Source organism: Dermacentor andersoni, chromosome 5 (genome assembly GCF_023375885.2).
Source record: "Dermacentor andersoni chromosome 5, qqDerAnde1_hic_scaffold, whole genome shotgun sequence".
Lineage (NCBI taxonomy): Eukaryota > Metazoa > Arthropoda > Arachnida > Ixodida > Ixodidae > Dermacentor > Dermacentor andersoni.
The window spans coordinates 194,469,524-194,485,221 of NC_092818.1; the positions used below are offsets into that span (position 1 = coordinate 194,469,524).

The window sequence follows — 15,698 nt, forward strand, 5'->3', positions numbered from 1 at the left end:
TCCATGACTGCTGAGGTTTCGACTGAATCAAACGCTTTTTCGTAATCAATGAAGGCTATATGTAAGGGTTGGTTATATTCCGTACATTTCTCTATCACCTGATTGATAGTGTGAATATGGTTTATTGTTGAATAGCCTTTACGGAATCCTGCCTGGTCCTTTGGTTGACAAAAGTCTAAGGTGTTCCTGATTCTATTTGTGATTACCTTAGTAAATACTTTGTAGGCAAGGGACAGTAAGCTGATCGGTCTATAACTTTTTAAGTCTTTGGCGACCCCTTTCTTATGGATTAGGATTGTGTTAGCGTTCTTCCATGATTCCAGCACGCTCTAGGTTATGAGGCATTGTGTATATAGGGTGGCCAGTCTTTCTAGAACAATGTTCCCACCATCTTTCAACAAATCTGCTGTTACCTGATCCTCCCCAGCTGCCTTCCCCCTTTGCATAACTCCCAAGGGGTTCTTTACTTCTTCCGGCTTTACTTAAGGGATTTCAAATTCCTCTAGACTATTCTCTCTCACATTATCGTCGTGGGTGCTACTGGTACTGTATAAATCTCTATAGAACTCTTCAGCCACTTGAACTATCTCATCCGTATTAGTAAGGATATTGCCGGCTTTGTCTCTTAACGCATACATCTGATTCTTGCCTATTCCTAGTTTCTTCTTCACTGCTTTTAGGCTTCCTCCGTTCCTGAGAGCATGTTCAATTCTATTCATATTATGGTTCCTTATGTCAGCTGTCTTACGCTTGTTGGTTAACTTAGAAAGTTCTGACAGTTTTATTCTAGCTGTAGGGTAAGAGGCTTTCATACATTGGCGTTTCTTGATCAGATCTTTCATCTCCTGCGATAGCTTACTGGTATCCTTTCTAACGGAGTTACCACCAACTTCTGTTCCACACTCCTTAATGATGCCCATAAGATTGTCGTTCATCATTTCAACACTAAGGTCCTCTTCCTGAGTTAAAGCCGAGCACCTGTTCTGTAGCTTGATCCGGAATTCCTCTAGTTTCCCTCTTACCGCTAACTCATTGATTGGCTTCTGATGAACCAGTTTCTTCCGTTCCCTCCTCAAGTCTAGGCTAATTCAAGTTCTTACCATCCTATGGTCACTGCAGCACACCTTGCCGAGCACATCCACATCTTGTATGATGCCAGGGTTAGCGCAGAGTATAAAGTCTATTTCATTTCTACTTTCGCCATTTGGGCTCCTCCACGTCCACTTTCAGCTAACCCGCTTGCGGAAGAAGGTATTCATTATCCACATGTTATTCTGTTCTGCAAATTCTACTAATAACTCTCCCCTGCTATTCCTAGAGCCTATGCCATATTCCCCCACTGACTTGTCTCCAGCCTGCTTCTTGCCTACATTGGCATTGAAGTTCCCCATCAGTATGGTGTATTTTGTTTTGACTTTACCCATCGCCAATTCCACGTCTTCATAAAAGCTTTAGACTTCCTGGTCCACATGACTGGATGTAGGAGCGTAGACCTGTACTACCTTCAATTTGTACCTCTTATTAAGTTTCACAACAAGACCTGCCACCCTCTCGTTAATGCTATAGAATTCCTGTATGTTACCAGCTATATCCTTATTAATCAGGAATCCGACTCCTAGTTCTCGTCTCTCCGCTAAGCCCCGGTAGCACAGTACGTGTCCGCTTTTTAGCACTGTATATGCTTCTTTTGTCCTCCTAACCTCACTGAGCCCTATTATATCCCATTTACTACCCTCTAATTCCTCCAATAACACTGCTAGACTCGCCTCACTAGATAACGTTCTAACGTTAAACGTTGCCAGGTTCAAATTCCAAGGGCATTTTAAGTAAAATAATAAAGTGTGACTGCCAGTTTCAGTCAAAATGAAGTACTACTTCTTCAAAATTACATTGAGCAATCTTGATCAATTTGAAATTATTTGAATTTTCATGTAACGAATTAACATTGTGATGAAGCATGTGATGCCTGGTGGTAATGTCCATCAAGCTGATTTACAAAGAGCAATTGACAGAGTTTGTGCATTAGCAAGGAGCTTGCTACATTGTTTTTGTTCTAGTCATCATGGTTATAATGACTAGAAAAGGAACAAGTTTGGACTCAACATGTTACTTCTCTGTTTGTCATAAAACGCACTTAAAAGCAAGTAAGCTTGTGTGTCAAATTTGAGCAATCCCGCTCAGTGCGATACCAAACTGTAGACTGCTGCTTTCCTGATGGGGCTCACACCCCTCTATCTGGTAAACTTGCAAACATTTCATGGTGAGGCACATAGCTCAAGAGGACCTGTTGTCATTATAGTGACCGTTGAGCTTCTCATGGTGTGGCTTGGGCAGCTTGCAGACCAATAATCTCTTGAGGCAAAGTGCAAAAAAGCACGATGACAACAGAAAGGAACGAAGACACAGCACTGTGTCTTCGTTCCCTTTTGTTGTAGTCGTGCTTTTTTGCGCTTTGCGTCAAGTTATGCAATACCAACTAGCCCACCAGTCTGTGCTCTTGAACTTCAATAATCTCTCTTTTGTCTGTCTTCCAGAAAAGAGAAATGATAAAGCCATGACAAAGATGCAAGCAAAAAATGATGAAACAAAAGTTAGTCCAAGAAATGAACAAATCACGGTTCTAGTTGAAGTGTTCAGAAACATGCCTTGTGGGGATTCAGGCCCTTGATGTTGCTTCCATTGGTCACACATTCACTGTTGACTCATAAGTCCAGGAACAATAGAGTCCAAAAGGATGAACAAATATGAGCAGCATTCTTGGAGGCTGAAGTCATAAGAAAAAAGAGCCTCAATTACTATGGTGGAAGTTTGGGTGAGTTTGTGATTTATGCATGACTAAGAACAGTGCAGAAAGTGCCCCATGACAAAAAAGTGCGCACGCACGTGCACACACACACACCACTGTTTCACATGTGCATTTCTTTCAATGGTGTCTTTGTGTGGGCTCTGCTTAGTGAAGCCTTGTTTAGATGACAAATTTTTCTGCCAGATACTAGGCAATAAACACTCATTTTATTATGTCTCAAATGCAATCAGTCTAACTGTATTACCAGAAGTACATTTGCCACTAATTTGCAGTGAATTTAGCTCAGTTTGTCATTATGCAGAAGCAGCCAAAACTATTTATTATTTATGCTGCATTCCATGTCGGGAATTTTAGCAACATGGCCAAATAACAAGAGCCTCGTTTGAATTGCCTTTAAACAGCAATAACCTTACAATTATTATTAGTTTCCACGTGTAAGAAATGACTACATGAATCTGTTTTATCCGCCTCGCACGCAAAGTTGAGATTGCAAAGCAGTGCTTTTTTACTCACCGGTGCACATGCCCAGAAGCTGCAAGGTTAGTTCACTTTCATGGGTAGTCTCCAAACGGACTGTGCTCAGCGATGAATTATTGCACTAGCTAGCAAATTTTTTCTAAGCAACACGGCATTGCACCAGACACGGCAGATCACTAACGATGGAAGCCATGCAGTCGTTATGCCAGTGAAATGCTGCAACTGATAAAGTTCACTGTCTTTATATATAAACATTCGCTTTGTGGCAGCTACCGAATGTTGGATGCATAAACTGGCCGAGATGCTATTGTCATCTAATTAAAACAAACCTGCTGCTCAAACGAAATGACCACCTGGTTTCCAAATATTACTGCCATACAATTTGAATCGATAAATGGCCTGGACTGCAATCGATGCCAATGAGCTGCTGCTTAGAGAATGTCAGTGACGTCCTGAAACCTTTATTAAAGTAATAAAACACAGACTTATTATTTAATAACAGAAGTCTAATAAAAACAGTAACCTACTTAGTTTGTATAAAATGACATGGTAACTATGTTTGTCGGTTATTATATGTACATATACAGATAAAATATTTAGTCGCATTGAACGCCCCTAGCGTAAAGAATACAAATTAATGCATGTGACCAAATTACAGTAGCTCCATTACTGTAACTGTGGCCTGTTCCACTAATGCTGGAACACGCTACGGTTGATTTTTCAGCCTCTTTGGCAATCGCTGGAACTGAGTGCACGAGGCTTGGTCTGCGCCTGCAAGTGGCGACACAACGGCATAAAACTAAGAAACATGGCGTCGCATGCACTTCTCTGGCTGCGAACGGCACAGACCTGATCAACGAGCTATGGAAAGCTAACAGAATTTAAAATGGTAAATTGAGGCTCGTAGACAAAACAGGAAACTCATAAATTGTACTTATTCACTCATGCAGCACAATGAAATGTGGCAAGGAAGCCTTTAAAAAGGGGTCCCGAAACATTCTTCTAAATAATCGTAGAATAGCCTCACTATTATAGCCTCGTCTTATAGCCTATTAGCCTATTAGTATTATAGCCTATTATAGCCTCGTCTACAACACTTCCCAACGTGCAGCGTTTTGACTCTCTAACAATGGATCCAGTAATTATACAACCCCTTGGCATCGAAAAAATTATCGAATCATTGAAAGTGTCCTCAAGCCCAGGAATTGACCTTATCAATGCGAAATTCTTAAAAAGTACCAAAATATATTCTAGTATTATGCTATCCAAAATATTCCAACAATCACTTGATGAATCCACACTGCCATCCGACTGGAAAGTCGGCAAGGTGGTTCCAGTTCATAAATCTGGAAGTAAAAATTCACCCCTAAACTATCGCCCGATTTCACTAACTAGTATCCCGTGTAAAATCCTCGAACATGTTCTTTACACAAACATTGTTAATTTCCTTGATGCCAACTCGTTCTTTTCGAAGGCTCAACATGGTTTCCGCCGATCTCTTTCCTGCGAAACACAGTTAGCTTCCTTTACACACAAGCTACATACAATTCTTGATCATCGTTCTATAGCTGACTGTGTCTTCCTAGATTTCGCAAAAGCCTTTGAAAAAGTTTGCCACAGTTTACTTCTCTTTAAATTAAGCAAATTGAACATTGATAGGAAACTTCTCTCCTGGATCGAATATTTTCTAACCGGACGCTCACAATTCGTGTCTGCTAACACTTATAATTCCCCGTTGAAGCCAGTTCATTCTGGCGTGCCCCAAGGCTCAGTGCTCGGCCCTCTCCTGTTTCTTATTTATATTAATGACTTGCCGCAATGCGTGACCTCTAACATTCACTTATTCGCCGACGATTGCGTAGTCTTCCGAGAAATTATTGACCAAAATGATGTTACGATCCTTCAAAACGATATCAACTGTATATCTAACTGGTGTAAAGTCTGGCGGATGGAACTCAACACTACAAAATGTAAGGTATTACGCATCTCCCGTACAACTTCTTGCCCCATTTCCTACTTGCTCGAGAATTCCGCTCTCGAATCCGTAACATCCTATTGCTATTTGGGTGTACACATAACTTCCTCTCTTTCCTGGTCTCTTCATATTAGCAAAATAATTAGCAATGCAAACTGCTCGTTAGGTTACCTCCGGCGCAATTTTTCATCTGCTCCTGTTTCTTTAAAACTCCTCCTTTACAAATCTTTAGTCCGAAGTAAACTCGAATATGCCTCTTCAATCTGGGACCCCAGCACTGCTATATTAACCTCTGCCCTCGAGCTTGTCCAAAATAACTCTGTTCGCTTCATTCTAGGAAACTACAGTCGTACTGCCAGTATCACTTTAATGAAAGAGTCCCTACAGCTTGCGTCACTCGCCTGCCGCCGCAAGTTTTCCCGCCTATGTCTCTTCCACAAGATATACTACAGTCCCGCCCTACGCAACGACCTTATTCTTCATCCATCATACATTTCCCCTCGTTTCGATCATGCACAAAAGGTGGGAATAATGTCGTGCTTAACTCAAACATGTTATCAATCATTTGTACCCCGCACCTCACAGGACTGGAACCACCTTCCTGGAGCAGTCACGTCCACTGTTCAATATTCCCAGTTTCATAATGTTTTAAACACAAGTGTATTGCAATGTAACTAACCAACTATGTAATTATATTTGTTATCGGTCAATTGCTTGAATTTTTGTTGCTTCACGTTTCAGCTAACATTGTATTAGCAGAAGAAAAACCTGTATAGTGTCTTTTTTATGTTCCACTCCCCTCTGTAATGCCTCTGGCCCTGAGGGTAATACTAATAAACAAATAAATAAAAGGACGTTTTCTCACAAATATCATGCCGCAGTAATTTTTCGAATTTGTCAAGTGTAAGCAAGATTATTGCAGTGACACGCAGCTTTATTTTTTTGTCCCCGCTAGTGTGCTGGAAGCTACACAGGGGAGAAGCCAAGGGCACAAAGCCCCATTGAAAGTTGACTGTCTGGGTGGCAAAATTGCTTGTCACGGCACCCCACGCTGGCCGTGGCAGACTGCACTGTGCAGCATGCCGCTGCTATCTTGGAAACCTCGTGCAACTGTTGTACGTAAACCGGCAGCACAAAGATGAAATTATTTTTCTGTCTTTTCGAGATCGTAGACATGTATATGTTTCATTCACTTAAGGGGGCCCTGGACACTCTTTGAACACAGTAAAGAAAACAAGAACAATTTGTTAACGAGGCTCTTGTAAACATGCGAGCCAAATATTATTGCACTGCATGCCGCAGGGAATTTACAATGTCGTGTCAAAAGCAGTGAACAGACACTTGGTCTCGCATATGCAATGTCGTCATCAAAGCTTATCGAAAGCAGTTGTTCAACCAGTGTTATTTATTGTTTGATTTCATGATTGCGAGAACATTCTCAGTAATGCATTATTGCTAGATTTGAGTTAAATAAATGAAATATGTATATGTCTGCGATCTCAAAAAGGCCAGAAAGCCATTTCATCTTCACGTTGCATGTAGCGGTGTCTGCAGTGTGTGGTCTTCAAGATGGCAGCGGCATGCTGCCTAGTGTAGTCTACCGCAGCCACCATGGGGTGCCGCGACGCTCAACTTTCGGCCGAAGCTTTGCTCTCTTGGCTTCTCCACTGTGTATTTTCCAGTGCACTAGTGGAGATGAAAAAAAAAGAGAATGCCGGGTATCAGTGCGATAACTCTGCTTAAAGTTGAAATTCGTGGGACGATGTACTTTCATAGTGAGGCCATTCTATGACTAGTTATAAATGTGTTTCAGGGCCCCTTTAACTGAAAACTAGCAATTATGTGTTACTGGTAATGTCTTCGTGCTCATGAAATCAGGCAATAGGTGGTGGTGTGTCCAGCTGCTTGTGATGATGCTGCATGGCGAAATTGCAGAAGCGAGAGGAAGTGATATTTCTCTATTTTTTACATCAGATTATAAAATCCCTGTTGCATGCATCATCATCAGCCTATTTTTATGTTCACTGCACTATGAAGACCTCTCTCAGTGATCTTCAATTAGCCCTGTCTTTTGCTAGCTGATTCCAACTTGTACCTGCACATTCCCTAATATCCCACCTGATTTTCTGCTGTCCTCGACTGCGCTTCCCTTCCCTTCCCTCGACACCCATTCTGTAAGTCTAGTGGTTCACTGGTTATGTGCCCTATACATTACATGGCCTGCCCAGCCCCATTTCTTTCTCTTAGTGTCACATAGAATATCGTCCATCCCCATTTGCTCTCTGATCCACACTGCTGTCTTCCTCACGTAACATTTTTTTTTGTTCCATCGCTCTTGGCACGGTCCTTAACTTGTTCTCGAGCTTCTTTGTTATCCTCCAGCTTCTTTGTTATCCTCCAAGTTTCTGCCCCATATGTTCTGTTCATGCTATTTCCAAAGATGCTTTGTGTGACAGGATTTACTTTCGTGTTTGTGAACTGCCACAGAGTTATCGGATTGCACTGCAACCATGCATGATGACACGCCACTCAAAGGTTTACGTTCATATTTTCATAAGCTATGCTTTGTGGCAGGGTTGTGGAGGAGTATGTGAAACTCTCGAACATTGTGGGAAACCTCTGCATTGTGAAAGCAAGCAGCCTTCACCTACCTTCGGTAAAGATGTGACCCCATGCAATTGGTCACATTATCCTTGCTTTTCTTTTTGCTACTTATGTTTTTCGCACCAGGTTCAGACAGAACAAATTACTTATATAATGACTGCATCTTGCAGAATTATCGTGTTTACAAGTGGTTTCAATCATATTATAGTTAGCCAGAGAATAAAATTAACACACATCTCATCACAAGTTTACACCACAGCAAAAAAAAAAAAAGAAAACATGGTATTTGCATTAAACAAAACATATTGGAGAGAAAATGAAGCCGATGAGAGGGAAAGGTGTCTTGACCTTCTTTTAGCATGGTCTTCTTTTGGGGTTTGTTTTAGAAAGATACTTAATTCAGAAAGGCACTTAATTCTCATAAATGAGGTTATGAAACACTCGAATAATGGTGACACACTTGTCAAGGTAGGCTATCTTGCTAGACGTTGCTAGTGCAGCAGTGGTGTGTCTTTGCTTGTTGATATGCAAAGGCTAGTCAAGTATGCTGCTCAGTTGATTAGGAGAATTATAGTAACTTTTGAGATAAAACAGCAGAAATTTGAATTATGTGAGCTGCAGATCTGTCGCATTGAAGGAAGAAAAAAGGAAATCCCACTCCTGCTGGGTTGTACTCTGCATTGTTTTTCTTCTGACAGTCTAATGTTATTTTGCTCCTCACTGTAATGTGTTGTCACCCTTCTTCACTCTTGCTTCTGGTCATCTTGTATCTTGCAGGTTCTGCCAGTGACATGTTTCAGATTCAGCATAGAGCCACTAATGCCCCCCCACTGGATGTAGTGTTTCTGTATCATGAATGAATGAATTATTTCGGAAGTGTAGCGAGAATGGGTCATTATTGTATTGCTGTGTTGGTGTGTAGGTGCCGTGCCTAGTGTCCGGGCTGATGCAAAGTTTATGACTGCAGGAGGTGCAGGTGTTCCGGGTGGTGGTCCTGGCCGAGGAAGAGCAAGGCCACAGGGAGCCTCAGGTCCTGTGCTTCCTCATCCGCTTCAACCGCCTGGGCTTCATCTCGGTTGATGCCATGTCCAAGTTGCGGCAGGTCACTTGCTTTCCCTTGTGGGCTTTCAAAGAGGAGAGCCAGTAAATAGATGGAATAGATGAGATTTAGCATCCCAAAGCAATGTGGGGGCTATGAGAGGTGTCACAGTGGCAGTCTATGGATTAATTTTGACCACTTGAGACTATTTAGAAAAGAGTAAAACTTAAAGACTTCAGAGTGATAAAAATCAAAACAAGAAAAGTTCGCGGGCAAATGAAAGCTTGAGGTCGTGAACAGTAGTAAAGTATGTTTTGACACTCTGTTTTCATTCATTTGGCAGTAAAAAGTTTATTACTAGTGGAGAAATAAACCAAAGGCCATACTTCATGTTTCTAGCTTTTATGCCAGAAGCTCCACACTGGTACGTCAATATGACGTTATGAATTTCAAGGTATTTTCTCATACTTGGGCTCACAGGAAAAGTTCTCAAAGCTTGCTAGGTGGAGTCCATGGTTCCATTATAATGCAATGTAGTCATTATTTACCGATAAACATATAACTAGGCTTGAATTCATGCTGTCATAATGAGTTGGCATGGAAAATTGAGAGTGGCATTGCAATAACATCTTTCATTATTTCACCTTTTCTGGTGTACGAAGGCCCCTCTCACAGTAAGAAAGGTAGTTTTGCTATTAGAGTCATAATTTATTAATACAGCTGAACTTAGTGGTTCTTTTTAATATCCCTTTACTGTACACAACACACAAGTGTTGTTGCATTCCACCGCCATCAAAGTGCAGCCACCACGGTAGGAAACCCATGACCTCACACTTAGCAGCAGAATGCCATAATAACTGATCCATTGCAGCAGGTATTTGGGAAGCCATAGTGAGTACTAAAGATGTCTACTGCTTTATAATGGCATAGGAAAAATGTATGGGAAGAAAAAAGAATGGAAGTAAAAAAAAATGGTAAGACAAAATTTAACAATTGGGTTCCAGGATTTGAAGTCATGTCTTCTTGATTTAGAAACCCTTGCTTTAGACAGCTCAGTCATGGTAGTGGTATGCCATTCGGCTGCCACATTTGTGTGCTATAGCATATAATAAATATTGGTGGCAGCACCTCAAGCATCACTTGCAAGGATTTGTGTTTGTTAGTGGCTTGACTCACTTTCAATACTCACTTGAACATGGTCAGTGCTTGGCAATTCTAGCAGCACTTGCTGAATAAGTCCTTGTCACTTCCCTGTGCATTGAACAGTCGGCATAAAGCGGCCCTCTAATAATGTTTTATGAAACCCTGTGGTGTGTTATCCATTTGCAATACCATCAACAACAGCTATGAATCAACACCTTTATAAGCCTACACTGAGAATAGCTTGTGTTGCCTTTGCTTCCTGAAAGAAAGTAGAAGTAAATTTGAGAAGGGAACACTTTTTAGTGTCTTGTTGGTTTGTGTTATGTTTGCATTGTGGAGCAAGCATGTAAGCGTCCATATTTCACACGTTAAATAAGCCTACGAAAGTACCGTACTTCCTGCCTTCAGCCTTTTCTGACTTGTCATCTCATGACAGCGCAACCCATTGGCCGAGCGAGAGCCTGAGGATGACCGTGGCCGGGAGCTGGTACAGCTAGACCTGAGCGTGGACCTGTCCCGTGCGGGCCTCATTTCTCCACACGTAGCCGCACTGTGTGCCGATGCCCCCCAGGCAACCTTTGCTCGACAAGGGGACATGCAAGCATGGGCTGCTTCGCCTGCACGCCAAGGTCCGAGCCATTTACTGTGCTTGCTTCTCTGGGAGAGTTGACCATTGGGTGCACACTGGACATGGAGAGTTGGCTTACCAATGTGCTTACAGTGTCCTTTTCCTTCGTCCTCTGTTTTGCTACCCTTGTAAGGCTTGCATCTTCTGTGGCCACATGTCACATGACTAAAACATCAGGCTGATTCCTGGCTCTTCCCATTTCCTTTTTGTCATGTTGTGATGAGGCTGTGAAGAATAGAATCGCAGTGTTGTGCACCTGCCAGGCAAGCAAATTAGTGTTATGTGAAGCAAGCATTGATCAATGTTAGCATTGTTGGTTAAAAGTCACACGCTGTACTGACTTATAGAAGTTCCCCGACAAGGCAGTGATGAAAACAAGTTCCCTTTTCGAAACACTATTACGCCAGACTCTGGCTTCTCTTGTTGATCATTTCAAATGTTCATTCCTGTGACCCCTTAGGCAGCACCAGTGTCACTCACCACACAATGCACTTGCCAGCAACTGTGCATTTATCAAGTTGACTTCGCAAATTTTAAGTAGCGTGTCCCTCCAGCAGTTCTGCTTCAAATAAAATAAAAAAATAAAAACTGGAATAGTATGACAATATCTTCTTTTTTCTTTTTTTGCACATATTATAATGGCTAAACCTTGGCATAACAAAGTTGGTAAAATCGGCCATTTGGTTTGTTATATCAAAAATTTTTTACATTGAAATTCAACCTTTTATGCAAATACACTTGAACCCACTTATAATGGTACCAGTTATAATAATGAGAAGCTGCTGCACAATCAACTTTTGTATATTTTTTATGGTAAAATAACCCGCTTACTGCTTACTACAATGCCCCCGAGCTTCATTATCAGTTATAACGAAGTCTGGCTGCTGGGTGTCCGTGCCGAAAAGAAACAGATGAGAAATCCTTGAAAATAAAAATACAAAGAAATTCGAGCCACGGCACCCTCCCCACTGCCCCAACGGCCACTGCGCGCTCATGCAATAAAACCTGTTTTCCAGCCTTCTCCGCATTGCCAGCCTCGCACACCTCTCTCCCGTCACCTTTCCGCCCTTCCGCACATGAATGGGCTGTGCCCATAGCTCTATGTTGCCGGTGAAAAGAAGGCGCACTGCTATAATATATTTGGAAACAAAGTGCATTATCGTGAAGGACTACTAAGACAGTAAAAAAGGTGTGTGGCTTGGTGAAGAAGTACGGACTATCGCAACCGACAGTGTCGACAATAATCTGCGCAGCAGAGAAGTTCAACAAAGAAAACTGCTTGGTAGACAACACACTCAAACACGTCTGACAAGGTGCCTCTGAGGAGGTGTTAGAGGCACTCTACGAGTGGCTTCTCGGAGCCTGTGACATGAACTTGCCCATCACTGGGCCAGTTGTGGCCACAAAGGCGAAGCAGTTTGCCCTACTCATCAGCAATGTGGACTGCCTAAGCTCTCAATTGAGCATGGAAATTTTTTTCCTGCTGATGAACATGACAGCAGGCTTGCAACCCATGGACATTAGCGTGATTGCCTATTTTAAGGTTGTGTATCATCGCCACATCCTGAACAAGTTAGTCTTGTTGATGGACATGGCCACGCAGACAAGCAGGGAGCGGCCAGACTTGAAGGTCAATCTATTGATGGCTGTGCAGTTTAGCTTTGGTGCGTGGTCTGAAGTGAGCGCTTCTACAGTGCGGAACTACTTTAGGAAAGCGTGCTTTGTCTGAGGCAGCAGTGGCTTGTATGAAGCTTGCGAAATTCCCACTGACGAAGTGATGGGAGTATCCTCGTCTGCATTCGATGAGGATGCTTCAGGACTTGAAGAGTTAATACATGCAGACGACGCATTAGAAACATCAGAACTTCTAACCCATGAGGCGATCGTCGTGAATGTGCTTGCTTCGGATAGCGACGATGACGGCAGCGATGGAACGATGAGGCACGCTGCCTCAATGTTGTCCTCGCTGGTAGCGTTGCAGGTGATGATTCAGTCTCTCCGGGGCTTCGTTTTCACAAGGGACCTTCCACTGCACTACGTGGAGCACCTGGATACATTAAAGAAGGATGTCGGCAAGCTTCGCATTAAGCAAGCAAGGCTGATGGACATGGAATTTTCTTGTGCAAGCCAGTGAGGAGCATGTGGCGAAATCAGGGGTGGGGCATTTTTTATACAAATGCCAATTCTTGTGCCAAACACAGAAAATTGACCGAAATTGCACCACGCTGAACCAGAACGACTTCGGCATGTGTGCTGTGGCAGTGGCTGCAGAAGAACGAGCTGATGAGTGTAGCAGTTCAAATTCCGCACACCGTGCGACGGTGCCTCCCACACAGTTTCTCATAACTTATAGCACTGGACCTTTCAGCGCTGTCGGCAAGTGGCTGGCATGTGCATGGGCACTTATGGCTGTCGTGGCTGCTGTCGGAACAACCAGGGCGGCTGTATTTCTGTATCTAGAGTGTACTAGAATACGGTTAAGTGGGCCGAGTGGGCGAGTGAACTATAGTTGGATACAACTTAAGTCTGCAGTGAAGCTCCGCCCATGCCTTCATAACCGCCAGCCACTGTTCCTCCACAATGCTGCAAATAGTTCGCACTTTAAACTTTCCTTGCTACCTAAATAAGGTGGTAACCACAAAAATAAAATTAAAGCTTCATTTTTTGTTTTCACTCGTCTGGTATAGTGAAACAGTGAAAGCCTAATTGTTTATTGAACTGAAATAAAATGCTTGCTTTACTGTAACTTATTTATTGTCAAGTTTCACTTCAGTTGGCAGTGAAGTTTAGTGAGTAAAACAGGCACAACAGTGAAATGAACTGTATCGCGGACTTTTAAAGAGCGAAATGTTCAGACTCCATACACTTTGTCCATGTCTCTTGCACGCCTCGTCGCTTTTGGCGATGAAAATACTCTTCATAAACAGCAGACGCTCTGGAGGTATCAAGTACGACCCCATTTTGAAAAGATCACATGATGATGATTTTTTTGCTTCTGTGATTGGCTGGTGGAGTAACACAACCCTGCATGAGCTGTGTGCCTTGGTTGCCAACTGCTGTTTTTTAAGTTGTATCCTACTATAGAACCTTTAACTGTTTTTCCTTCATGTCCAGTGCTTCATTATCTTGTTGCCACTGTGGCCTCCGGTTTTGCTCTTGTACCATGGCATGAATAGAAATGAGTGCCGTAGCGAACACCTTTTGTGTATAATTACAGTCAACGACCAATTTTTTTGGACATACCTGATAATTTGGATGCCTTCGGAGATTCACCCCCTACCCCATAGATTCAATGTTTAAGAATGTGTGGAATTTCAGACACAAAGCTTTTCGCTGTCTGACTTTCCCGACTTTTTCGCTGCGACTGTAGCCCTGAAACGGCATTAATCAAAGCCACTGCCATTTGAACTATATGGCAATTGCTCGCATGCCAATTTGCTGGCAGCCACCACCGCGGGAACGCTAGGCCTAGCTGCTTCAGACGTTCACAAACTCTCCATATTATTTCTTCCGGATTTCTCAAGCTGAGAGGCTGCCGCTGTAGCCTTCTCGCATTTTGTAACACCCCTTTGGGGCCACCGAGGTGATGCCTTGGTAAAGCTCGCATGTCACTTGCCGTCTATGACTCCTCTTTGCAGTTGTTATAGTAGTGCCATTCTTGAATGCCGACAGCTGCAGCGTGTTACACATGATGGGAGCATGCAGGAAGCCGAGTTAAACAGGTAAACGAGTCGATGCAATCAGCAGTCGGATGGAGGAAGGTGGTGGGGAGTGGCACTGGCCTCCCCGTCATTATAGTTCCTCACAACAGCTCTGCCATCCCCCACTTGCTTTTTTTTTCATGCAACCCGGTTATAACAATTATCTGTTACAACAATGAAATTTTTGTGGCACATAAATATTGTCATAAGTGGGTTCAACTGTAACTACAGTCGCCGATGAATTTTCCTTACAGGGAAGGGATCGAAAAATTTTTCAAATTATCAGGCAATTGGAAAAAGCACATTTGAATAAGAAACACATTCATCTTGTTTAACTTGAGAGTTGGCGACGAAAGATATGGTTTCGTGACATGTCAATGATACCTTCACATCGGCGGCATGAAGCAAAGCCAGCCCTGCTTTTGTGTCCACTCCGCCCCCGCGGCTGATAGTGCTGCCCACCAAGGGACGGTGCTATAGTGAAACGCACTGGCTATATGGCACCGGCAGGGGGAAGAGAATGAGAGAATGTTTTCTCTACCTCTTGCTGCAATGCATCTCTGAAACTCGAGATTACGTAACCACCAGCACTAAATGGGCTGAAAGACAGAATACGATGCCATGCCATCTCAGCTCTTCTAGTCTTTGCACACGCAACAGATTACCTCTAAAACAGAGCGTGCTGGTTGTGTATGCGCTCAGCCACACTGACAGCCATGCACAGCCACAGTAGAAAAGGAGGTGCGTGCAACTTTGTCCCCTCGCCATCACGTATGCTTGATCGCATTACTGTGAGCTTTCTCCCCTCCCACCTTTCCCCTTGCTCATGTAGGAAGACGACGCTTGTCAGCCGACCATCCTTCTTGGCTCACCGTTGCACACTGATCTCTTCACGTTTAGAGATCAGTGGCCTTGCATGCTTTCACTCACACCTAAAGCAGACAGCGCACGGGGCACGATAGGATCTTACCGCACTTGGACTTTATACAGAACATGATGCTGCTCCACTTTGAAGTACACTCTCAGTCGCACACCGCGCAATTTGAGAGGTTCATGTGCAAGCAACTGCATGTAATTCAACAAATTGACCATCTACATCTGCGGAAATTTCGATTTATTGTATCTGTACTTCCTTGTGGCGGCAGCAAAATTTTGTTGTATAGAATTTGTGTATGAACACACTTCTTTAATTGAGGTTCGAAATACATGGTGTTCTATGGTTAAGAAGTTTGTTATATTGAGGTTTAAATGTATTTGGGTGGTTTGTACACCACCTACTGCAGATGGCACTTGCATAAGGGAACTTTTGTGGAGATGGGCCCCAG

General features: G+C 43.0%; 1 protein-coding gene across 1 annotated transcript in view; it reads left to right on the forward strand.

The window, feature by feature from the left end:
• Window positions 1-15,698, forward strand: part of oaf (BRICHOS-like domain-containing protein out at first) — a 36,636-nt gene that overhangs the window by 8,636 nt on the left and 12,302 nt on the right. Inside the window, exons 2-3 of the mRNA XM_050179517.3 lie at window positions 8,830-8,964; window positions 10,481-10,673. Of these exons, the coding sequence (XP_050035474.1) occupies window positions 8,830-8,964; window positions 10,481-10,673 (328 nt within the window). The remainder of the gene's footprint in view (window positions 1-8,829; window positions 8,965-10,480; window positions 10,674-15,698) is intronic.